This window comes from Stenella coeruleoalba (assembly GCF_951394435.1).
Source record: "Stenella coeruleoalba genome assembly, chromosome: 12".
NCBI classification, from domain to species: Eukaryota; Metazoa; Chordata; class Mammalia; order Artiodactyla; family Delphinidae; genus Stenella; species Stenella coeruleoalba.
The window spans coordinates 80,616,057-80,639,978 of NC_137158.1; the positions used below are offsets into that span (position 1 = coordinate 80,616,057).

At 43.7% G+C, this 23,922-nt stretch overlaps 2 protein-coding genes across 11 annotated transcripts in view; one reads left to right on the forward strand and one right to left on the reverse strand.

Annotated features, from left to right (window-relative positions):
* TMEM242 (transmembrane protein 242) overlaps window positions 1-3,172 on the reverse strand; it is an 84,416-nt gene extending 81,244 nt beyond the window's left edge. For 6 of the 9 annotated variants that reach the window (XR_013830810.1, XR_013830811.1, XR_013830812.1 and 3 more), the window contains exons 1-2: window positions 1,853-3,172; window positions 790-958 (exon numbers count right to left, since the gene is read on the reverse strand). Coding sequence is in view for 2 of the 9 variants with exons in the window: in XM_079939448.1 (XP_079795574.1) it covers window positions 790-880 (91 nt within the window). In the remaining 7 variants the exon portion in view is untranslated. The remainder of the gene's footprint in view (window positions 1-789; window positions 959-1,852) is intronic. The other 3 variants (XR_013830816.1, XM_079939448.1, XM_079939447.1) reach the window with 3 other exon arrangements.
* The window catches only part of ZDHHC14 (zDHHC palmitoyltransferase 14), a 282,376-nt gene continuing 261,507 nt past the window's right edge, over window positions 3,054-23,922 (forward strand). Inside the window, exon 1 of one of the 2 annotated variants that reach the window (XM_079939445.1) lies at window positions 3,054-4,309. In XM_079939445.1, coding sequence (XP_079795571.1) covers window positions 4,065-4,309 — 245 coding nt within the window. In that variant the 5' untranslated portion in view covers window positions 3,054-4,064. The remainder of the gene's footprint in view (window positions 4,310-23,922) is intronic. The other variant, XM_079939444.1, reaches the window with a different exon arrangement.

Genomic DNA, 23,922 nt, shown 5'->3' on the forward strand with positions numbered 1-23,922 from the left:
CATTCCAGCCAGACTGTGTTTACTTTGCACCCCTAGAACTTTCCAAGCTTGATCTGCCTTGAGGTCTTTGTACTTGCTGTTTCTTACCATTTGGTTCTCTGCTCAAGCGTCTCCTCCACGGAGGTCTCTCACCCCACCCCAGTCTCTCTATCCAACAACCCTGCTCTGTTTTTTTGTTCATGTCACGTCTCTCTGAAATTGTCTTATCATTTAGTCATTTATTTCCCTTTTTTGGTGTGCATTTTATTTGCATTTATTGTTTTTTCTCTCCACCTCTCCCTCTAGCCCCCAAATATAAACTTCTATCTTGGATCCTTTTATATCCCTGCTGCAACAAAAAATACTTCGCACAAACTACACCCCTAAATAATTGAGAAATGACTGAATAAACTCTACCACACCTTACAGAGTAGTTTTTAGGTGGTGAGTTAAAATCCATGGCTGTCATGCCAGGTTCTAGTGAATTTAAGTATATGTCCTAAGCTAATTGCCAGAGGTCTGCGTAAACATGGAGTAGGAAGAAACAAGGAATTCTTAGGAAGACAACTGCAAACAATCATATCAGCTTATCTAGAAACTTGCTGGCAGTGGGAAATTTAGAGATAATTTTTAAAGATGTAATTCATTTCTTTTTATTATGGAAAATTTCAAACATAAGCATGGACCCTCTTGTGTACGGTGGTGGACAAACTCATCCTAGTATTCAAACCCTTGTAATATCCCTTCCCCTGTGACTTGCTTTCTAACGGACAGAGTACGGCACATTTGATGTCACCCCTGTGTGATTACCTTGTGTTATATGAGATTCCATCTTGCTAGCAGGTTTGCTCTGGAGACTCTCCTTGCTGACTTGATGAAGTAAGTGGCCGTGCTGGCCCATGAATGCCAGGTGCCACCTAGGAATTGAGGACAGTCTCCAGTGGACAGCCAGCAAAAGCCAAGGTCTTCAGTCCTACAGCTGCAAGGAAATGAATTCTGCCAGTGACCCAAGTGAACATGGAAGCTGTTTCTTTTCCAATTGAGCCTCCAGATGAGAATGCAGCCTAGCCAACACCTTGATGGCAGGTGTGAGACCCTAAGCAGATGACCCAAGTGCCTGGACACCTGACCCACAGAAACTGAGATAATAAATCTGTGTTGTTTTAAGCTTCTAGGTTTGTGATAATTTGCTGCCACAGATAACTAATAAAGATATATCTATCACCCAACATGAACAATTTTCAAGTTTGCCAATATCTATATCCTCGTGTTTTTTGGGGGTGGATGGGCTGGACTATTTTAAAGCACATGCAGATATTTTTGTATGTTTCTCTAACAGAGAAGGACTATTAAAAAGCATAACCACGATGCCAGAAAAATTAAGGGCTTAATTGAGAACAAGAATAGGAGTCTTTTTTTCAAGCAACCAAGTCAATGTATTTAGTATATTAACTGGACACCTGGAGAAAAGGTGCTTGAAATAAATCAAATAACATCCTGTTGATCCCATGAGCTAAAGGATAGGAGAGCATGGGAGAGTTTTCATTTGAATTGTCTGAGGTTTGCCAGTTGTTTTTTTAAAAATCAGTACAGCCGCAGAGTACTGAATTGTCCCTACAATGTGCTCATTGGTCATACAATATCTAAAACCATTCGGACCCATTTCTAACTAAGGTCCTACCCATTCCCCTAACCTGCTTTATGATGGATCCTGGTAAATACCATTTTTATTCATAACTCCTTATAATTTCATGTCCTACTCGAATTGCCATTCCCACCACTTTTTCCTTACTACAGGAAGCTCTTCCCAACTGCCCCTAGTTCTTTTCCTCCCTTGGATAAACCAATCTCATCTCCCTTTGACACCGCTCACCTAGGCAGCGCTTAATGAGTGAAATTCTCAGGGCTCTGGGTTCAATCCCATCTCGACCACCCGGGCGGTTTGTGATCTCTGGCAAGTAGTCAGCTGGATACAATAGTGCCTCGCAGGGTTGTCGTGAAGATTAGATAAAGAACGTGCGTAACGTGTGAAGCGCCCAGCACCGAAAAGGCGCAGCAGAACCCCAGCCCTTCCCTTTGTTGGTTTCCATCTCCAACCAAACAGCACCAGAACGCTCAGCACCACGCCTCTCCCGCCCTCGTCGCGGAGGATGCAGGGATTTGTAGTTTTTTGGTCTCCTAGTCGCGTTTCCTCTCGGAGCCGGACGGCGAGAGGAAGAACTACACGTCCCAATAGGCCGTGAAAGGAAATTGGGGCGCGGAAAACCGATCGTCCCCGCCCCGTCTTCGCTCTGGCGGCCCACCGGCTGTGCCCACGGCGGGAGGGTTCAGACCCCCGCTGCAAAGCCGGGGCCGAGCGCACGAGCGGATCCGTGGGGACAGTCGGGCGGGGCGGGAGAGCACAGCGGGTGGCCCCTCTGCCGCCGTGGGAGCTCGCGGGGGGAAAGGAGAGAAATAAAGCGAGCAAATTGTGAGCGCCCGTGTCGGAGAAGTGAGAAAGGGCAGGGGAAGCAGCAACGCACGCAGAGCCTGGCTGCCACGGGGCTTGGTCCTCCGGGAGGGACCCAGGGCGCTTCGCTGTCCCTTCCTCCCCGCGGGAAGCCTGGAAGCTGGCCGGGCACGGAGACTCCCGCCCGCAGCCCCCATCCCGGAGTCCGGCCCGCCTCGTGCAGCGCCTCCCCATCCTGTCGCCGGGGCACCCCCAACCCACTCCCGGGCAGCAGCAGAGCCCCCGCCACTCGAGCACGCGCCCCGCTGGGGGAGGGAGAGGAAGAGTCGGGGCGGGCAGGGGAGGGTCACCACTCCGCGCCGGTTTCTCGGGTCCCCAGGAGTCGCCAGAATGGGTTTGCGTGTTGCTGCGTAAATGTGTGTCCCGAGGCGGCAGCGGCCGCCGGTAATAAACCGGGAGAAGCCGGGAAGCGGACAGAAGTCTGTGGGAATGCGCGCGGCGGGGCATCGGGTGCCCGGCCGGAGAGGCCCTTGAGCGATGCCGGAGGGAGTCCAGCGCCCGCCCCGGGGCCTCGCCTGCCCTGCTGGTGGGCATGGGGGCGGGGACCCTTCCGAGCCCGTGCGGGCTTCGCCCGAGAGAAGGAGGAGCCGGAGGAGGAGCCCGGCGGGTGAGGCGCCGGCCGCCGCCCACCGGGCCGGGAGGAGGCGGACCAGCTCGGAGCGAGGCGCGCGCGCCGGGGCTCATCCTCGCAAACAAGTGTCTGTGGCGTTCGCCCCGCGGCCCAGAGACGCGCTCCGCCGCTCCCGGCGGCCCTCCTTGCGCCAGGCCTGGCTCCTATGGGGCCGGAGAGAATCAGGGAGCCCCTGGCCGCGCAGCCCGCGAGCCGCCGCCGCGACCCTCAGCCCAGGCGGCCCCGGCAGCTCAGCGCGGGGGCCGCGGACTCGGCTCGGCTGCCAGGCGCGCCGGCGCGGGGTCGCCGCGCGAGCAGCGCCCGGGCTGTCGCCGAGCCCGCTCCTGACAGAATAACGTGCTTGGTTTCCCCACCCCTGGGAGGGGTTGCTGGGGCCGCAAGCTGCCTCCCAGTTTCCATCGCTCTCTCCTGGGGAGGATCCGCCGCCGGGAGGAAGGATTAGAATAAACCTGACCGAGGCGCAGAAGTGGCTCCTGAGGAAGCCGGCGCCGGGGCCGCCGCCTCGTGTCGCCTCTGGGCGCAGCGCTCGGGGGTCGGCGGGCCAGAGCCGAGGCGCGGCCGGAGGGCCGGGGGCTGCGGGGCCGAGCGAGCGGCTGTGCGAGGGGGAGGGCGCACGGCAAGCACTGGGGCGACTGGGCAGCCCCCCGCGCCCCGCGGGGTCCCGGAGCCCCAGCACGCGGGCTGGAAGCGACTGAGGACCGCCGCCGCGGGCTGCGGGCGAGCACCGTCCCTCTAGGCAGGGGATCCGGCTATGACAGCTGGGCTCCCCAAAGGGTTAACCTGGGTGTCCTCGGCAAAGTTGTCGCCGAGCCGGGAGCCCGCGTAGGGGCCGCGGCGCCGAGGCTCTGGGGGCGGCCGGGCGGCCGGCGGCGGTCGTGGCTCGGCGGGGGCCGCGCGGCCGGGGGGCTGCTGGGGGTGTGCGCCCCCAGCCGGCTGCCCTCGTGGATGCCTCCCGGCGGCGGCGGGCCCATGAAAGACTGCGAGTACAGTCAGATCAGCACCCACAGCTCCTCCCCCATGGAGTCGCCCCACAAGAAGAAGAAAATCGCGGCCCGGAGGAAATGGGAGGTTTTCCCGGGAAGAAACAAGTTCTTCTGCAACGGGAGGATCATGATGGCCCGGCAGACGGGCGTCTTCTACCTGACTCTCATCCTCATCCTGGTCACTAGCGGACTCTTCTTCGCCTTCGAGTAAGTGGTGGCGAAAGCTCCCCGACGCCTGGCACCCCTCGCCTCCCCGATCCCTGTCCCTCTCCCCTCGCTACTTTCGTTTTCTAGAAGGCTTATCTATTGTATATTGTTAGATAATACAGACCCCGCACTCCCTCTTTTTCTTTAAAAGGTCTATTTGCTTTTCGGTCCCCGGAGATAATGCAGTTCTGGGTCGGGCTCTGGGAGTGGAGGAGAAGGGAGAGAGGACACTTGGAAGGTGTGCCGGCCTTGTTGCCCCCAAGGGTTGAGTGGCACCTCGCAGGTGACTGATTCTTGGCGCGGGCCCTACTGAGTTTGGAGACTAGCAAACCGGCCCAGATGTAGCCTTCTGTGGGAAGCGGGGATGAGGCAGATCCTTAAGTCAGGGATAAACAGAATCGACTTCCTTTCGTGCTCACGAGCTGTAGGGCGTCTTGTGAAGCTCAGTTGACTAAATCTTCTACATACCTTCCCTGACTAACGAGAAATCTTGGTTATTTTAGGTCTCAGAGTGTTGGCCACTCCATGTGGCTTGGAAGGATAATTTCATTTTTCGTTCTCCTTAGATGTTCACTCTTGATCAATTTCTGATTTACTATCAGGTTTCTAAACGATTCACTTTAAAAACAGGTTTCAGTAAAAAAAATGCTCCAAGCAAACACTTTCCCCTCCCCTCCCAATATTGGGGAACAGGTAAAAGGAGACTGTAGGCCTGTCAGGAAGAGTATGACACTGCATAGTAACTTATGATTCCAGAAACAAAACTTTAGGACTTTAGGGCTTTTATGGGGAAAAAAGTGCATGCACGTCTTCTCCATTCAGGAAAATCAAATTGGCTGATAGCAACTATCTTCCTGCCAACTAACTAAAGATCTTCTTGTTTGTTAATAGTATTAGATAAAGTAGTTTAACCACATTTCAGAATCCACTTCAATTGCTCTCATTGGGTCCAACATTTGCATTGCAGCTTCTTGTGTAATTCTTGGTATCTTATGCTCAATGAAACTTATAGCTACTACCCCCTCCCATTGAAAAAAAAGCAATATATTTATTGGGAGTTCTTTGCTTTTCCTAGCTATTATGGGGCATGATACTCTTTCTGCTTCTGTTGGATAGGGTTAATTAAAAGCTTTTGTGTATGTTTACTTTTGTCTGTGGTAAGTATTAATAGGTTCTGATTTTGTGCCTGGTGTTTGATATTCCAAATGCTGTCTCAGTCAGAAATGGATGATCTCTTGACAATGTAATACTTTTCACTTAAAGCCCTCTGACTCTGAGGGGAAACATTTTGTGTCTGAACATTGTGCTGTGATGAACAATTTTCATGGGATTGAGTGAGAACAGGTGAGGAGAGAGATCTCCGCTATATGCTCCTTAACTCCCCCAGCCTTTCTTACAGACAACAACTCCATTTCTGACTATGTAAGATTTCCAGGTCTCTTCTAGAAGGTTAACTTTGGTGCACATTTGAGACTAGTTGGTGGAGTCTGTCTGGGGACCTGGTAACGGGAGGATCGGGGTATGCAGAGGCTTTCAGAATGATGGGAGAAATGCCCTGTTGTTCCTGCTGCTGCTCCCCTGCCCCCATCCAGAGCCACCCTCTTGTCCTTACAGACCTGGGGAACTGGGGGAAGGGGCCAGAGGTTCTGGGTGATTTTGCAGTCTGAGTCATAATAAATCCCGGCCTTGACATGGTGATGTCATACGGTAGAACAGAAATGCCATCCTTCCAATGGTGGCTTCATTACAGGTGTTCCCCTAGGTAGAGCATATTCACTATGTTCCTCATGTTACCAGAGTTTTGAATGGATCTATACTGGCATCTCTGCGCTTTTTTAGCTGTGTTAAGAGTGGAGAAAATGGATTCATTTTGTGATTGTGTGGCAGAGCTTCAGCCACAAGTGTGTTTCATTTAGGATCATGACTATTTCATTTTCTCTAAACACCCAAATCCCCACTGTATGGTTAGGGGTCCCCTGCAGTTATTACTTTTACTCTACTTTTACTTTCTTTTACTTTCTTCTTTCAAACACTGCTTTTAACCAAACCATCATAAGTTCATTTTCACCTCATCTCTGTGTGTTTCTTCCAAGAGTTCCCCGAAGTCCTCACTAGCAGGTTGTTAGGGATCTTTCTGTGTCAGCGTTGTGTTAAAGGATGGCTGTAGGAATAAACATGCGCACTGGGATTTTATTAGCTACTGTCAGCAGCTTCAGTTTTAGATCGGCTCTACATGTATGTGTGTCTTTGGTGTCCATGAGTGTTGCTTCAGTTAGCCAATTTGAAGTTTCAAGAAAATAGGCTCATCGTAACATGATGCCTCAGTTACAAAAAATCATAGGGCTGCTCAAATCATAGAATGTTACGCTTTAGCAAGAATATTTGTCACTGTATTGCTTTTAAGTTCTTTACCATTGCTAATGCCAGGGTGAAATTAAATAACTTTGACCAAATTAATTTGATAGAGACTCAGAGCCCCAATTAGTCACATGCACGGGAAATGAAATGCCAACAGGCTAGGAGAGATCAAGAGAGAATGCCAGTTTTGTCTGCTCTCTGCCTTCCTTCTGCCATTCCTTCAGTTATTTATTGAGCATATACTATGTGGTTGCCTATTTTGATTAATTTCATGTCTAGATAACTTTAATATTAGCAGAATTTGTTTTTAAACACGAGGGTCCATGTTTTTCCATACTGTAACACAAAGGCAAATATGAAATTTGAAAATAAGACATATAACTTCTAAACTTAGTTTTAGACCTCCGTTTCCTGCAACTCTTCTCCACCCTACCTCTTCTTCCTGACCTTGAAGAGATGGACAGGGAACTTTGTTCAAGGGAAGTGGACTTCTTGGAATGCAGCAACAGGTGTTGATACTCTCTTCAACCGTGGAAGAAAGGCAGGGTAGAATGATTTTTCTCACCTTGAAGATGAAGTGATAGAGGCTTGGAGAGGTTAAATAATCACCTAAGATCACACACTAATTAGTGGCCAGGCTTCTGGCTGGAAAGCCTGTGACCTTTCTGATGCTCTCTGCTGCTCCTCCCCCAAATATAGGATAGTGGTTACAGGCATGTATGCCTTTCGGAAGGACAGATCCCAAAATTCTTCCCAGAAGTATGACCTTAGACAAATTAGTTGACTTTTCTAAGCCTTGGTTTCCCAGTCTGTTAAATGGGATTAATAATATCTACCTTTAAACGTTGTGAAGATTAAATGACGTGTATTTAGTCCAGTGTCTGATACATAGTACTCATTAAATGGTACATGTTATTAGAGCAGAACTTAGAAATAGCCTCCCAAGGACGCTGGTCACCCCTTTCTGAGAACCCGTGAAGGACGGAGTATGTGGATTAGGACGGAGTATGTGGATTAAGAAGGAGGCACGACAGTGATAGCATATTAGGGCGGAAAAAATGTGGAACTGTGTAGTCTGCAGTTGAACAGAGACCTTGGCGTGAGTCTGAGGGGCAGCTTTGCTCTTGCGCCTTTTATCCAGACCCTGAGCGAGGGCAGTGAGCAAGCCTACAAGAAGCAGGAACTACATCTCCTTTCCATCCTTGGAGCTGCCGTCTCAGAATCGAGAAGACAGTAATAAAGCAACTAGAAGAAACCTGAAGCAACCCTCCAGTCTTTGTCAAGTAGGGCGGGGCTATTTATCTTTAGACGTCTTCTATTCAACATATGTAGCTGGTCCAAAGTGACAGCATTACATGGCTGTGTTTAAGAGGGAAGGGTGGAAGTTGGTTGCAGTGCTGTGGAGACACATCACTGCTCCTTGCACTTACTGAGGGGCTGGCTCATCAAAGACTCCCTACAATGTCCTCATTCTCACACACCCCAGAATTGCCATTTGAAAAGATCAGTGAACGTTATCAATTTCTTTCTCTCTGACTTACACACACATATAGCCCACTTTTTTTTTTTTTTTCTTTTGCGGTACGCGGGCCTCTCACTGTTGTGGCCTCTCCCGTTGCGAAGCACAGGCTCCGGACGCGCAGGCTCAGCGGCCACGGGTCATGGGTCATGGGCCCAGCCGCTCCGCGGCATGTGGGATCTTCCCGGACCGGGGCACGAACCCGTATCCCTTGCATCAGCAAGCGGACTCTCAACCACTGCGCCACTAGGGAAGCCCTTCCTTTATTTTGTAACTAAACACTTTAAACAGATAAAGCACTCTGTGGTATATATGAAGGTTACCCAACAACCACCAACATGTAGAGTAATTTTGTATCTTATAGGTTCTTGTCTTTGGATACTTGAATTTATATAGTAGGACTTCTAAGGATTCTATTGACTACTTGTATTTCACTGTCTTCTCTCAGCTATTGGGAACTGACATCAAATTATGCAGAAAGGACTCTTGTAGGTTCCTATAACAGGGTAATGATGATCAATTATTTATTGGGCTATATCTACATAACCTGGAGATTTTTCTTTTGCAGTACAATGCTACACATAATTTATTCAAGGCAGAGTTATTCTGTCTTAGCAAGAGAAATTAAGGGTTTCAAGGAAGTATGTTCATTGTTTTGTAGCTCAGGTTGTTAGGAAAGGGAAAACAGTGGTGGTCAATAGATGCTTATAACTAGATACACCCAGAAATATGGATCTGATAAAATGTCAGTTGGTTCAAGTAAGAGTTGGGGACTTTCTTAATGCTTTTGTTTAGTTCTTCACTAAATATAAAAGTTGGTCCTAATTTAAACTAATTTTTATAAACTGGATAATCTTCTAGTATTTCTCCAATTCCCCCCCATTTAAAAAATATAATATTAGATTGATATAGAAGATTATATATAACAACACACATGCAATTTTGAAATAAAATACTTTTCATGAGTATAAAGAGCCCCCATGAAACTACCACTCACTCAAGAACCATGTCAATACCAGGGCTTTTGAAAAAAAAAAAAATTACCAGGACTTTTGAATCTACTTATATCCTTTGGGTTTCAGCCCTGTCCCATCTTCCTGCCCCTCCCTGAGGTCATCACCACCTGAGCTAGTCATTATTAATGCCTTGCCCTATTTTCCTCAAGATTGTTGAATGTATGCATTCCCAAACAACAGGTTGTTTAGTTTGGCTTATTTTTCTATATAAAAAATATAAAGAAAATTTTCTTCTATATATAAAAAAATAATGAAAATCTTTTATTTAAAAAAACTCTCTCTTCCTCCTCTCTCCTTCCCCTCTCTGACCCATTGAAGAGTAAGTTGCAGATGTCATGCTCTTTTATATCCATATTTTTCAGCATGTAATTCTTAAGAAAAAGGGTGTTCTCTTATACAAACACAGTATTAGCATCAATTTCAGGAAATTTAACATGGATACAATAATCCACATTCAAATTTTGCCTTTGTCCCAGTACTGGTGGGTTAAAGTTTATCATCTTGGTATTTGTTTTCTATTTATCTAATATGTTTTTTCTCTTTTCCTCCTTCTTGAATTCTTTTAGGTGAATTGCCTATTTTTAGTATTCCATTTTTTTTCCTTTAAAAAAATGTGGGCTATGTTTCTTTGTATATTTTTAGTAGTTGCTTAAGAGATTAGAATATGCATCTTTACTCTTTAATAGTCTACCTCCAAATAGTAATATTGTACTTCAGAAATAATAAAGAAACCTATAATGTTATAATTCCACTTTTCCCACCCTTTGAACTCTTATTGTCATATATTTTATATCTGTGTATGATACAAGTCCAGTAATGTTATTATTTAAAAGCAGTCAGTAGTATTTAAAAGAAACATAAATGTATATACATATATAAAATAAATATACTTTAAAATAAAACCTATACAAACATATAAAATCTAAGACACATATACATTTGTACATATATGAAATAGAGATAATTTTAAATAGAATTTTGTATTTATCCTCACATGTTTACTATTTCTGGTACTCTTTATTTCTTTCATCTGTATTATTTCCCTATGACCTAAAGTACTTCTTTCAGTGTTTCTTGTATGCAGGTCTGCCGGTGACAAGTCCTCTTAGTTTTTGTTTTGACAGTGTTTATTTTGCCTTCATTTTTATTTTGCCTTCAATGTTTATTTTGCCTTCATATTTTCACTGGATATAGAACTCTAGTTTGACAGTTTTTTTCTATCAGAACTTTGAGGATGTTGGCCCATTGTCTTCTGGCTTCTTTTGTTTCCAGTGAGAAGTTAGCTCTTATTTTTTGCATTTCCTCCTGTATGTAACGGGTGAACTTTTTCCCAGGCTGATGTTCTCTTTATCTTTTGTTTTTTGGTTTCAGCAGCTGAATGAGGACATAACTGAGGTGTGGTTTTCTTTATATGGATCCTGCTTCAGGTTTACTAAAGCTTTGGGGATCTGTGGATTGATATGTTGAAGTTTTGGAAAATTTTCATCCATTATTTCTTCAAAAATTTTTTTGTCTTGTTCTCCCTCTTCTCCTGGAACTCCATCTATTTATATATAATACCATTTTATATAGTTCCTTACATCTTGGATTTTTAAAAATTTTTTTCTGTTTTTTTCTTTTATCTCTTTGTGTTTCAGTTTGATTAATTCCAATTGGTCTGTCTTCAAGTTTACTGATCTTTTTCTCTCCTGTGTCCTGTCTATGATGAGGCCTCTTTGATACCTTATTTTTTATTTTGAGCATTTCTGTATTTGAAAAACTAGTTTTTTTAACATTAGTTTAAAAAAATAATTTCCATTCTTCTGAAATTATCTGTTTATGTCCATATTTTCTTTTTTGCATGTATCTTTTTATTTATTATTTTTAATTTTAATTTTTTTGAATTTTATTTTATTTATTTTTTTATATAGCAGGTTCTTATTAATTATCCATTTTACACATATTAGTGTATACATGTCAATCCCAATCTCCCTATTCATCACACCATCACCCCCCTCCACTTTCCCCCCTTGGTGTCCATACGTTTGTTCTCTACATCTGTGTCTCAATTTCTGCCCTGCAAACCAGTTCATCTGTACCACTTTTTTAGGTTCCACATATATGTGTAAATATATGATATTTGTTTTTCTCTTTCTGACTTTCTTCACTCTGTATGACAGTCTCTAGATTCATCCATGTCTCTAAAAATGACCCAATTTCGTTCCTTTTTATGGCTGAGTAATATTCTGTTGTATCTATGTGCCACATGTTCTTTATCCATTTGTCTGTCAGTGGGCATTTAGGTTGTTTCCATGACCTGGCTATTGTAAATAGTGCTGCAGTGAACATTGGGGTGCATGTGTCTTCTTGAATTATGGTTTTCTCTGGGTATATGCCCAGTAGTGGGATTGCTGGGTCATATGGTAATTCTATTTTTAGTTTTTTAAGGAACCTCCATACTGTTCTGCATAGTGGCTGTATCAATTTACATTCCCACCAACAGTGCAAGAGGGTTTCCTTTTCTCCACACCCTCTCCAGCATTAGTTGTTTGTAGATTTTCTGATGGTGCCCATTCTGACTGGTGTGAGATGATACCTAATTGTACTTTTTTTTTTTTTTGCGGTACGTGGGCCTCTCACTGTAGTGGCCTCTCCCGTTGCGGAGCACAGGCTCTGGACGCGCAGGGTCAGCGGCCATGGCTCACGGGCCTAGCCGCTCCGCGGCATGTGGGATCTTCCCAGACCGGGGCACGAACCCGTGTCCCCTGCATCGGCAGGTGGACTCTCAACCACTGCGCCACCAGGGAAACCCCTCATTGTACTTTTGATTTGCATTTCTCTAATAATTAGTGACGTTGAGCAGCTTTTCATGTGCTTCTTGGCCATCAGTATGTCTTCTTTGGAGAAATGTCTATTTAGGGCTTCTGCCCATTTTTTGATTGGGTTGTTTGTTTCTTTAATATTGAACTGCATATATATTTTGGAGATTAATATATATTAATATATACTTTGGAGATTAATCCTTTGTCCATTGATTCATTTGTAAATATCTTCTTCCATTCTGTAAATATTTTCTTCCATTCATTTGTAAATATTTTCTTCCATTCTGCACATATTTTCTTCCATTCATTTGTAAATATTTTATTCCATTCTTCCATCTTGTTTAGTTTCCTTTGACGTGCAAAAGCTTTTAAGTTTTTGATTAGGTCCCATTTGTTTATTTTTGTTTTTATTTCCATTACTCTAGGAGATGGATCAAAAAAGATCTTGCTGTGATTTATGTCAAAGAGTGTTCTTCCTATGTTTACCCCTAGAGTTTTATAGTGTCTGGTCTTACATTTAGCTCTCTAACCCATTTTGAGTTTATTTTTGTGTATGGTGTTAGGAAGTGTTCTAATTTCATTCTTTTACATGTAGCTATCCAGTCTTCTCAGCACCACTTATTGAAGGGACTGTCCTTTCTCCATTGTATATCCTTGCCTCCTTTGTCATAGGTTAGTTGACCATAGGTGCATGGGTTTATCTCTGGGCTTTCTATCCTTTTCCATTGATCTGTATTTCTGCTTTTGTGCCAGTACCATATTGTCTTGATTACTGTAGCTTTGTATTATAGCCTGAAGTCAGGGAGTCTGATTCCTCCAGCTCTGTTTTTTTCCCTCAAGACTGCTTTGGCTATTCAGGGTCTTTTGTGTCTCCATACAAATTTAAGATTTTTTGTTCTAGTTCTGTAAAAAATGCCATTAGTAATTTGATAGGGATTGCATTGAGTCTGTAGATTGCTTTGGGTAGTATAGTCATTTTCACAATATTGATTCTTCCAATCCAAGAACATGGTATATCTCTCCATCTGTTTGTATCATCTTTAATTGCTTTCATTAGTGTCTTATAGTTTTCTGCATATAGGTCTTTTGTCTCCCAAGGTAGGTTTATTCCTAGGTATTTTATTCTTTTTGTTGCAATGGTAAATGGGACTGTTTCCTTAATTTCTTTCAGAATTTTCATCATTAGTGTATAGGAATGCAAGAGATTTCTGTGCATTAATTTTGTACCCTGCCACTTTACGTAATTAATTGATTAGCTCTAGTAGTTTTCTGGTGGCATCTTTAGGATTCTCTATGTATAGTATCATGTCATATGCAAACAGTGACAGTTTTACTTCTTCTTTTCCAATTTGTATTCCTTTTATTTCTTTTTCTTCTCTGATTGCCGTGGCTAGGACTTCCAGAACTATGTTAAATAATAGTGGTGAGAGTGGACATCCTTGTCTTGTTCCTGATCTTAGAGCAAGTGCTTTCAGTTTTTCACCATTGAGGATGATGTTTGCTGTGGGTTTGTCATATATGGCCTTTATTATGTTGAGGTAGGTTCCCTCTGTGCCCACTTTCTGGAGAGTTTTTATAATAAATGGGTGTTGAATTTTGTCAAAAGCTTTTTCTGCCTCTGTTGAGATGGTCATATGGTTTTTATTCTTCAATTTGTCAATATGGTATATCACATTGATTGATTTGCATATATTGAAGAATCCTTGCATCCCTGGGATAAACCCCACTTGATCATGGTGTATGATCCTTCTAATGTGCTGTTGGATTCTGTTTGCTAGTATTCTGTTGAGGATTTTTGCATCCATATTCATCGGTGTTATTGGTCCGTAATTTTCTTTTTTGTAGTATCTTTGTCTGGTATTGGTGTTAGGGTGATGGTGGCCTCATAGAATGAGCTTGGGAGTGTTCCTTCCTCTGCAGTTTTTTGGAAGAGTTTGAGAATGATGGGTGTTAGTACTTCTCTAAATGTTTGATAGAATTCACCTGTGAAGCCATCTGGTCCTGCATTTTTGTTTGTTGGAAGATATTTAATCACCATTTCAATTTTATTACTTGTGATTGGTCTGTTCATATTTTCTATTTCTTCCTGGTTCAGTCTTGGAAGTTTATACCTTTCTAAGAATTTGTCCATTTCTTCCAGGTTGTCCATTTTATTGGCATAGAGTTGCTTGTAGTAGTCTCTTAGGATGCTTTGTATTTCTGTGGTCTCTGGTGTAACATCGCCTTTTTCATTTCTAATTTTATTGATATGAGTCCCTCCCCCTTTTTCTTGATGAGTTTGGCTAATGGTTTATCAATTTTGTTTATCTTCTCAAAGAACCCGCTTTTAGTTTTATTGATCTTTGCTATTGTTTTCTTTGTTTCTATTTCATTTATTTCTGCTCTGATCTTTATGATTTCTTTCCTTCTGCTAACTTTCGGTTTTGTTTGCTCTTCTTTCTCTAGTTCCTTAGGTGTAAGGTTAGGTTGTTCATTTGAGATGTTTCTTGTTTCTTGAGGTAGGCTTGTATTGCTATCAACTTCCCTTTTAGAACTGCTTTTGCTGCGTCCCATAGGTTTTGGATTGTTGTGTTTTCATTGTCATTTGTCTCTAGGTATTTTTTTGATTTCCTCAATGATCTCTTGGTTACTTAGTAATGTATTTTTTAGCCTCTGTGAGTGTGCGTTTTTTACGTTTTTTTCCCCTGTAATTGATTTCTAATCTCATAGCGTTGTGATCAGAAAAGATACTTGATACGATTTCAGTTTTCCTATATTTACTGAGGCTTGATTTGTGACCCAAGATGTGATCTATCCTGGAGAACGTTCCACGTGCACTTGAGAAGAAAGTGTGATCTGCTCTTTTAGGATGGAATGTCCTATAAATATCAATTAAATCTATCTGGTCTGTTTTGTCATTTACAGCTTGTGTTTCCTTATTAATTTTCTGTTTGGGTGATCTGTCCGTTGGTGGAAGTGAGGTGTTAAAGTCCCCCACTGTTACTGTGTTACTGTCAATTTCCTCTTTTATAGCTGTTAGCAGCTGCCTTACATATTGAGGTGCTCCTATGTTGGGTGCATATATATTTATAATTTTTATATCTTCTTCTTGGATTCATCCCTTGATCATTGTGTCATGTCCTTCCTTGTCTCTTGTAACATTCTTTATTTTAAAGTCTATTTTATCTGATATGAGTAATGCTACTGCAGCTTTCTTTTGATTTTCATTTACATGGAATATCTTTTTCCATCTCCTCACTTTCAGTCTGTATGTGTCCCTAGGTCTGAAGTGGATCTCTTGTAGACAGCATATAGATGGGTCTTGTTTTTGTATCCATTCCGCGAGCCTGTGTCTTTTGGTTGGAGCATTTAATCCATTCATGTTTAAGGTAATTATCGATATGTATGTTCCTATTACCATTATCTTAATTGTTTTGGGTTTGTTTTTGTAGGTCCTTTTCTTCTCTTGTGTTTCCCACTTAGAGAAGTTCCTTTAGCATCTGTTGTAGAGCTGGTTTGGTGGTGCTGAATTCTCTTAGCTTTTCTTGTCTGTAAAGCTTTTGATTTCTCCATCGAATCTGAATGAGATCCTTGCAGGGTAGAATAATCTTGGTTGTAGGTTCTTCACTTTCATCACTTTGAATATGTCATGCCACTTCCTTCTGGCTTGTAGAGTTTCTGCTGAGAAATCAGCTGTTAACCTTATGGAAGCTCCCTTGTATGTTGTTTGTCATTTTTCTCTTGCTGCTTTCAATAATTTTTCTTTGTCTTTAATTTTTGCCAATTTGATTACTATGTGTCTCGGTGTGTTTCTCCTTGGGTTTGTCCTGTATGGGACTCTCTGCGCTTCTTGGACTTGGGTGTCTATTTCCTTTCCCATGTTAGGGAAGTTTTTGACTATAATCTCTTCAAATATTTTCTCACGTCCTCTCTCTCTCTCTTCTCCTTCTGGGACCCCTATAATGCAAATGTTTTTGCGTTTAATGTTGTCCCAGAGGTCTTTTAGGCTGTCTTCATTTCTTTTCATTCTTTTTTCTTTATTCTGTTCTGCTGCAGTGAATTCCACCATTCTGTCTTCCAGGTCACTTATCCGTTCATCTGCCTCAGTTATTCTGCTATTGGTTCCTTCTAGTGTATTTTTCATCTCAGTTATTGTATTGTTCGTCTCTGTTTGTTTGTTCTTTAATTCTTCTAGGTCTTTGTTAAACATTCCTTGCATCTTCTCGATCTTTGCCTCCATTCTTTTTCCAAGGTCCTGGATCATCTTCACTATCATTATTCTGAATTCTTTTTCTGGTAGGTTGCCTATCTCCACTTCATTTAGTTGTTTTTCTGGGGTTTTATCTTGTTCCTTCATCTGGTACGTAGCCCTCTGCCTTTTCATCTTATCTGTCTTTCTGTGAATGTGGTTTTTGTTCCACAGGCTGCAGGATTGTAGTTCTTGCTTCTGCTGTCTGCCCTCTGGTGGATGAGGTTATCTAACAGGCTTATGCAAGTTTCCTGATGGGAGGGACTGGTGGTGGGTAGAGCTGGGTGTTTCCCTGGTGGGCAGAGCTCAGTAAAACTTTAATCTGCTTGACTGCTGATGGGTGGGGCTGGGTTCCCTCCCTGTTGGTTGTTTGGCCTGAGGCAACCCAACACTGGAGCCTACCTGGGCTGTTTGGTGAGGCTAATGGCAGACTCTGGGAGGGCTCACGCCAAGGAGTACTTCCCAGAACTTCTGCTGCCAGTGTCCTTGTCCTCACGGTGACACACAGCCACCCCCCCACCTCCGCCTCTACAGGAGACCCTCCAACACCAGCAGGTGGGTCTGGTTTAATCTTATATGGGGTCACTGCTCCTTTCCCTGGATCCCGATGCACACACTACTTAGTGTGTGCCCTACAAGAGTGGAGTCTCTGTTTCCCCCAGTCCTGTCAAAGTCCTGCAATCAAATCCCGCTAGCCTTCAAAGTCTGATTCTGTAGGAATTCCTCCTCCCATTGCCGGACCCCCAGCTTGGGAAACCTGATGTGGGGCTCAGAACCTTCACTCCAGTGGGTGGACTTCTGTGGTATAAGTGTTCTCCACTCTGTGAGTCACCCACCCAGCAGTTATGGGATTTGATTTTATTGTGGTTGCGCCCCTCCTAACGTCTCTTTGTGGCTTCTCCTTTGTCTGTGGATGTGGGGTATCTTTTTTGGTGAGTTCCAGTGTCTTTCTGTCGATGTTTGTTCAGCAGTTAGTTGTGATTCCAGTGCTCTCACAAGAGGGAGTGAGAGCACGTCCTTCTACTCCGCCATCTTGAACCAGTCTCTTTATGTCCATATTTTCTACTGGATACTTTAACATATTTTCTGTAGTTATTTTGGCATCCTTGCCTAATGATGCCAGCATCTGTCATCTCTGGATATGCTTCTTTTGCCTATTTCTTCTCTTGACTGTGGCTTACAGTTTCTTCCTTCTTTGTATTTCTCGTAATTTGTGATTACATGCTAGATATTGTGTGTGAAAGAATTGTTGACCCTTCAGTAACTTAAAAGGGCATGGCCTTCCTTCAGGCCAGTAAAGTGTGGGCTGAGTCAGTCTCCTTTGTAATTGAGATGGGTGTGTGCTCTGGTGACACTTTAGTTAGATTCATTTCATCCCTGACTTTAGATGTTTTGAGGGAAGAATCAGGACTTTCCCTTTAGCAGGGATTGGGATCTTATCCCTGGCAAAACTCTTCACGCATCACAGCCCAGCACCAGCTTACTGGGGAAGATTTGTTGTTCAGCGAGACTGCCAGCTTTTTGGGTTACAGGAGAGTTTTCTTTGCAGTCTTGCCCCAGCTCTCTATACCTAGGACATCTCTTTTTGCCCGGCTGTTCAGTCTCCGCTTTTGGATCACTGCAGAGTGGCCTGAGTGACGGCCTGAAGTGCCTGAGAGATTTTCTTATATTTTTATGCTCTCACCCCTGCCTTACCCTTGGGGACAGTCCCATAGGTGTCAGGGCGGACGTCTCTCGACACTCCTGCCCTATCTAAGCCTTTGGTGTATTCTTGCTATGTGTTTGGTGAAGATCCATGGGGAAGAGTTGGCTGGTGGCGTAGCCCTACCCTGTGGCTGTGTCTTCTTGGAATTCTAATCCATAGAGCAGTCCACTTGTAGCCATTAACTTAATTAAAAATTTGCCGGTTTCTCCTTATTCCTGTCTATGGTGGATTCCTGTTCCTCCTGCCACTTCACTAGGAATGAAAGCTGGGAATGGCCTGACACATTTAGGCTTCTTTGCATCCTCAGCTCCGTGATATATTTTAAAAACTGTGCTTTGTAGCTAATCTGGCTTGTTCTCATTGTTAGAGTGGGAGTGATTGCTCTTACAATTTTCAACTTGTGATTTTTTTAGCTTAATGTTGTGTTTCTCAGATTCATTTATGCTGTTGCATATATATGTAATTAGTTTTTATTGCTATAATATTTGGTTTGTTAAATATGCTCAATGTATTCCTTATACTCTTTCTAATGTTTCTTTCTTTGACTTCTCACTGATTCTTGGCATTTACTGTCACTTTATAGGGTAGAATATGCAAGGCTGCCTCTGCATAGGTTTTGATTTCTTCTTAAGGATGTCCTGGCAATGACTATGGTGTCTAGACCCAAATGCTTAGGCCTGGATAACTGAGAGAGTTTAGCATGGGATGCAATCTGTTACGCTTTTACATGATAAAATATTTATCAAAATGATAAATCATGACTATCAACTAGTCATTGAAGTTGTATACAATTAAGAGCAAGGTTTAAAGAAATATATATCCTTATGATGAGTGAGGTACTTTATCACAGATTTCACCTTCATCTTCATAGGTTAATTTGGCATTAGTTTTTCATTGATTTTAAGAGAAAACTTTAACTTTTTTCCCCTCACTTATAATACTTTGGGTTTGGAAACTCTTCTCTCATCTCATGTGTAACTTAGATACAGCCCCTCAGAGTACCTGTAATTAAGATTCTGTTACCAGCCTCTTCTCATGTAGCTGGTTTTCATTGACAGTCCTGATAGAAGGATTTCTGATTGAACCAGCCAGCCCTGTTCTCGTATAGACCCGTCAGTCTCCCTGCTCTACTCAAGAGAGAAAAATCTCTTCCCCTGCCAAGATCAGGCCCAGGATGAAGAGAAATGTGATGGCTGTGTGTGTGTGTGTGTGTGTGTGTGTGTGTGTGTGTATGTGTGTATGTGTGTGTGTGTCTCTTTCCCTCGACTCCATTTCTCCAATTTGTAGAGGTTGTCCTATCCTTAATTTTGGCCTGTTTCGGCCCCTACCTCCTTGACCTTTCAGCTGAGAGCTGTCATGCCATTAGAATAGACTTCCTTGTTCTCCCGTCTCCCCCAGAGATTTTTGAAGTAGACTGGCTTTCAACTATAAGGAGACTATTTTATTTCAGAACATTTTAGGTGTATTTGGAGAGAACAAACCGTTAAGAAGTGTGAATTTCCATACATCTTCAAACTGGGCTTTCAAAACTTCTGACTTCAGAGACCACGGGGGCAGAGACCACGGGGGCTGGTCTTGCTGTTGAGGGCCATTGGAATGCAACAAGGCTGTGCAAGGTGGCTGTTAGAGGAGGGTGTAGCCAACGGCCCCCTAGGGTGGATGTGGTTGGCCTGGAGATAGTCTTATCGGTGGAGGAACGGCTGGCTGTCTAACTCACTTGGGAAAGAGTTTAAGTTTTATAGTCTGCTATCTTTTGATGGTTTTCAGGCGCTTCTCATGAAACAGCTTATTTTAACACAGAACACTGGAGTCTATTAGAGGCGTTAGTCCTACTTACTGCGATGGGAAATTACTGTCTCTCCTTGTACAGATAGTAGATTTTGTCTTCCTTGACAAAATCCAGTGTCCCTTTTTTTCCGTTTTTCTTTTTCCTTTTCCCTCAGTGGTATAAGAGCCTGTGAGTACGTTTTTTTTTTTTTTTTTTGGAAACTTTTTCTTCCTTTAGCTTTTAGGATGTTCATCTTCTACTTACCTGTAGTTACTTCTTTTTTCTCTGTATTATATCTGCTGTGTCCTCCTTGCCCTTAATTACCTTTGTCCATTTCCTGTCTGCCTTTCTTACTTTCTCAAGCAAGTCTGAGCCATCATGGTGACACTCTTACCTCTTCCAATGTGACTTCATCTGTCTCTTGTCCCCTGCTTAGAGCACCTGCCCTCCTGTCTTGCATTTCCTCTTGTCTGTGGAGACCTTTACCCAGATGTCCTCTGATGCCCAGAAAGCAAGGTATTGAAAACCAAATGCATTGCTCATGGCTCCACCATTCTCATTAAAGAAAACACTCCTCGTCCCCGGAGTTCATCCTGGAAGTGTTCTCTCTTTTCACCTTCCTCATGTACTTTCAGTTACCACACTCTACTAATCTTTTGCTTTAATGTCTCTTAGGATGTATTCTTCCTGTTTCCATACTTAGGTAGTAGGTTTCAAACATATTCACAAAATCTTTAACCCTCTTCCCATCAAAAAAAAAAAAAAAAAAAAAAGATGGAGTGTAATTCTCCCCTCAAATATGGTCCAGCCTTAGAGACTCAGTTCTAAAGAACAGAACATGGCAGAAGTGATGCTGTGTGATTTCTGAGGCTAGGTTAGAAAATGTGGTAAAGCTTCCATCTGGTACATGGGCCATCTCTCTCTCTCTCTCTCTTGCTCTCTCGTACTGGGGACATGTACCTTAGAGCCCTGAGCTGCTATGTAAGAAGTCTAGCTATATAATACAGAGACCATGAGGAGAGACCCCAGGCCATATAGAGACAGAGGTGCCCACGGATGCCCAGCTGTTCTAGCCTCTGGCTGTTGGAGTCTTTATGGCTCAGAGGCTAGGTATGTGAGCGTGTGAGCCTTCACATGGTTCCATTCCATGCCTCCCCAGTCAGTCTCTGAGCTACCCTGGTCGAAGCTGAAAGGAGTAGGCATGAGCTATCCCTGCCCAGCTCTGCCCACATGGCAGATTCGTGAACAAAATAATGTTGTTTCAAGCCAGTATGCTTTGGGGAGGTTTATTAGACAGCCATAGTAACTGGAATACTTCACCCCCAGAATTTCTCACATGAAGTGTTGAGACTGGGTTGGAGCATGCAGCAATCAGTGTGTGACTGACAACACTCAGTGCTGGAGTTTGAGAATTTGTTTTTAATTACAGTGGATTCAAGGCCAGTTCCTCTCACTTACCTCCATTCCAACGTGGCCTTGAGCAGGAGAGAAAGGAGTTGCAGCTAGATAAGGCATCCAAAAGTGTGCCAACCCCGGATCTCCCTTGTGTCTCCCACATGTGTCCTGGTGGGAAAGTAGTTTAGTCCCAGTGGTCTAGGCCCTCATCACCCTGGGCCACTACCGGCTTTCTTTCTCAAGTTCCCTTCCATGCTGTGTTCGTTGCATTTATAGTGATAGACTTACATGCCCATTATGTGGAAAAGTAAATTCACACAAAACTTAAAACGTGGTGTTCAAGGACTTTCTGGATTTCTCCCGCTTTATTGAGTATAGATGAGAACCTCTATTCTCTAAGAGCTCTGTGTTGAGCAGTCCTGTCTATTTTGGAGAGGGTTGAATGTGGAAACACGGCCCCGATAGGGATGCCTCCCTGACACTGTTGTAAGCTGGATGTCTACTCTTCCCTGTTATTGAGAAGGCCAGGGACCTGGCTCGCCTGCCTGTCATGCTTCTGACCTACTGAGGCCTTTCCAATAATGACCTGTGGTGACCTTGTATCTGCAGAGCTGTGCTGCCCCAGAAGTGGGCACTAGACAACCAGTGACTCCCAGCGATCTGATCTTTCAGATTTATATAATCAATGCCATTTATCATCTTGAATGGTACTATTTTGGGGTCCTTTAATGCCATGAATTTCCCATATACACATTCTTGATAACAGATAAGGGCATATTTGAACATATAAGCCAAAGTCAAGTTAAATCCTGCAGCTATATATAGTCTATTTGTCTTTATAACCAGGGAGAATTCTTTACTCAGATTATCTCATACTTACCAACTTGATATAAATTTTCCTGCTTCTTTTTTTTTTTTTTTTTTTCCTGTACGCGGGCCTCTCACTGTTGTGGCCTCTCCTGCTGCGGAGCACAGGCTCCGGACGCGCAGGCTCAGCGGCCATGGCTCACGGGCCCAGCCGCTCTGCGGCATGTGGGATCTTCCCGGACCGGGGCACGAACCCGTGTCCCCTGCATCGGCAGGCGGACTCCCAACCACTGCGCCACCAGGGAAACCCTAAATTTTCCTGCTTCTTTTTAAGACAGCAACCTATGCAAATTAAATTCCACAGTGGTCCCAACACACACATTTAAATGATGATTTCTACTCTGTTTAGAAGACCTACTGAGTTTGTGTTTCTCTTCCTATTCCATTAGCTTTAAGCATATTTTACACAGATATTTCAAAAGGTATGCTCTTGCCTTTTTAAAAATAAATAGATACTGAAAGTTAGGGAACTCTTCATCACAGCATTATTATTTAGTCAGGATTAACATTGTATAGAAAGAAATTATTTCTTCTTTGACCCAAAATTTAAAAAAGGGTAAAAAGTATTATTTTAAAGCTCTATGCCTTTATTGAAGTAGGAAACTATTTCCGTTCTATTTTTTATTTAGACGTTGAAGTGGCAGCCAAACAGAGTCCCACTCATTTGTAACTAAACTCTTCCACCTCTTGGAAGAGTTTACGATTTTACGATTGATCGGGAAAATGTCATCTCCTAGAACGTGAGATTAATATTCTTCTTCATTCTAAAGAAGGTGTGAAATTATTGATTTCACAGTGTTGTGTGGGTTTGTTCCTATCACCCAGAGTTGACCCTAGTTGTTTTCAGGGAAGATCTTAAGCTTTCCTGAGTGGGAGCCCCGAATAAGCATAAAAGGGGAGAGTTCAATTGTGGAAATAAGTGAAGACTCGCATTCCTTTCACCTCATTCCCTTTCCCGCACGTAAGTTTTCTATTGCTGTCAAAGCAAATTACCACACACTTAGTGGCTTCAAATGATACCGATCTATTATCCGACCATTCTGTGGGTTAGAAGTCCAACACGGGTCTCCCTGGACTAAAATCCAGGTGTCAGCAGGGTGTCCTCCTCTGGCAGCTCTAAGGGAAATCCATCCCCTTGCTTTCTCCAGCTTCTAGAGCTGACCTGTGGCCCCTCTCTTTGCCTTCAAAGCCAGCCACAGTCCCTCTCTGGGTGCCTTCCTTCTGTAATCACACCTCCCTCTGCCGACGGCCAGGAAAGGCCCTCCACTTTTAAGAGCCCATGTGATTAGATTGGGCCCACCCAGATCACCCAGGGTAACCCCCCATCTCAAGGCCTTTAATTTAATCACAGATGCAAAGCCCCTTTTACAGTGTAAGGTGACATATTCACAAATACCAGGGGTTAGGACACGGATGTCTTTGGGTGTCCATTATTCTGTCTGCTACACCCCAAGTCCTTGTAGTTTCCATGTCAAGCTGGACTTGAAATGCTGAAGACTTTTATATACCCTAGAGAGAAGGGCTTGTTAATCAGACATCATAAAGTGGGTGCATGAAACGGACCCCTTGATTATTTGCAGAATTCTGAGGAATTCCAAATGAGATGAGGCAGAGTATCTCAGGGATGGACTGAACTTGACTCACCTGATTAATGTCACAGGTAGGGTCCACAGGGAAGCCGACTCTACAGGTTTACCTGTAGAACATTTAGCAGGAAGCTACACCTACTGGGGAGCAACACCTGTGGGGGACAAAGGGAGAAGCACCGGGCAGACAAGTCACTATAAAGTCTCCGCCGATCTTGCCGGCCAAGGAAACCGGTCTTTATACCCCTGCATTAACCAGCGTTAGATGTCAGCTGCCCCAGGAAGGGGGCGAGATCTCTGGTGAGACCACTCTCTCCAGCTGCAGGCAGTTTTCTGAGAGAGACTCGGCTGAAAGCTGGCAGATGCCAAT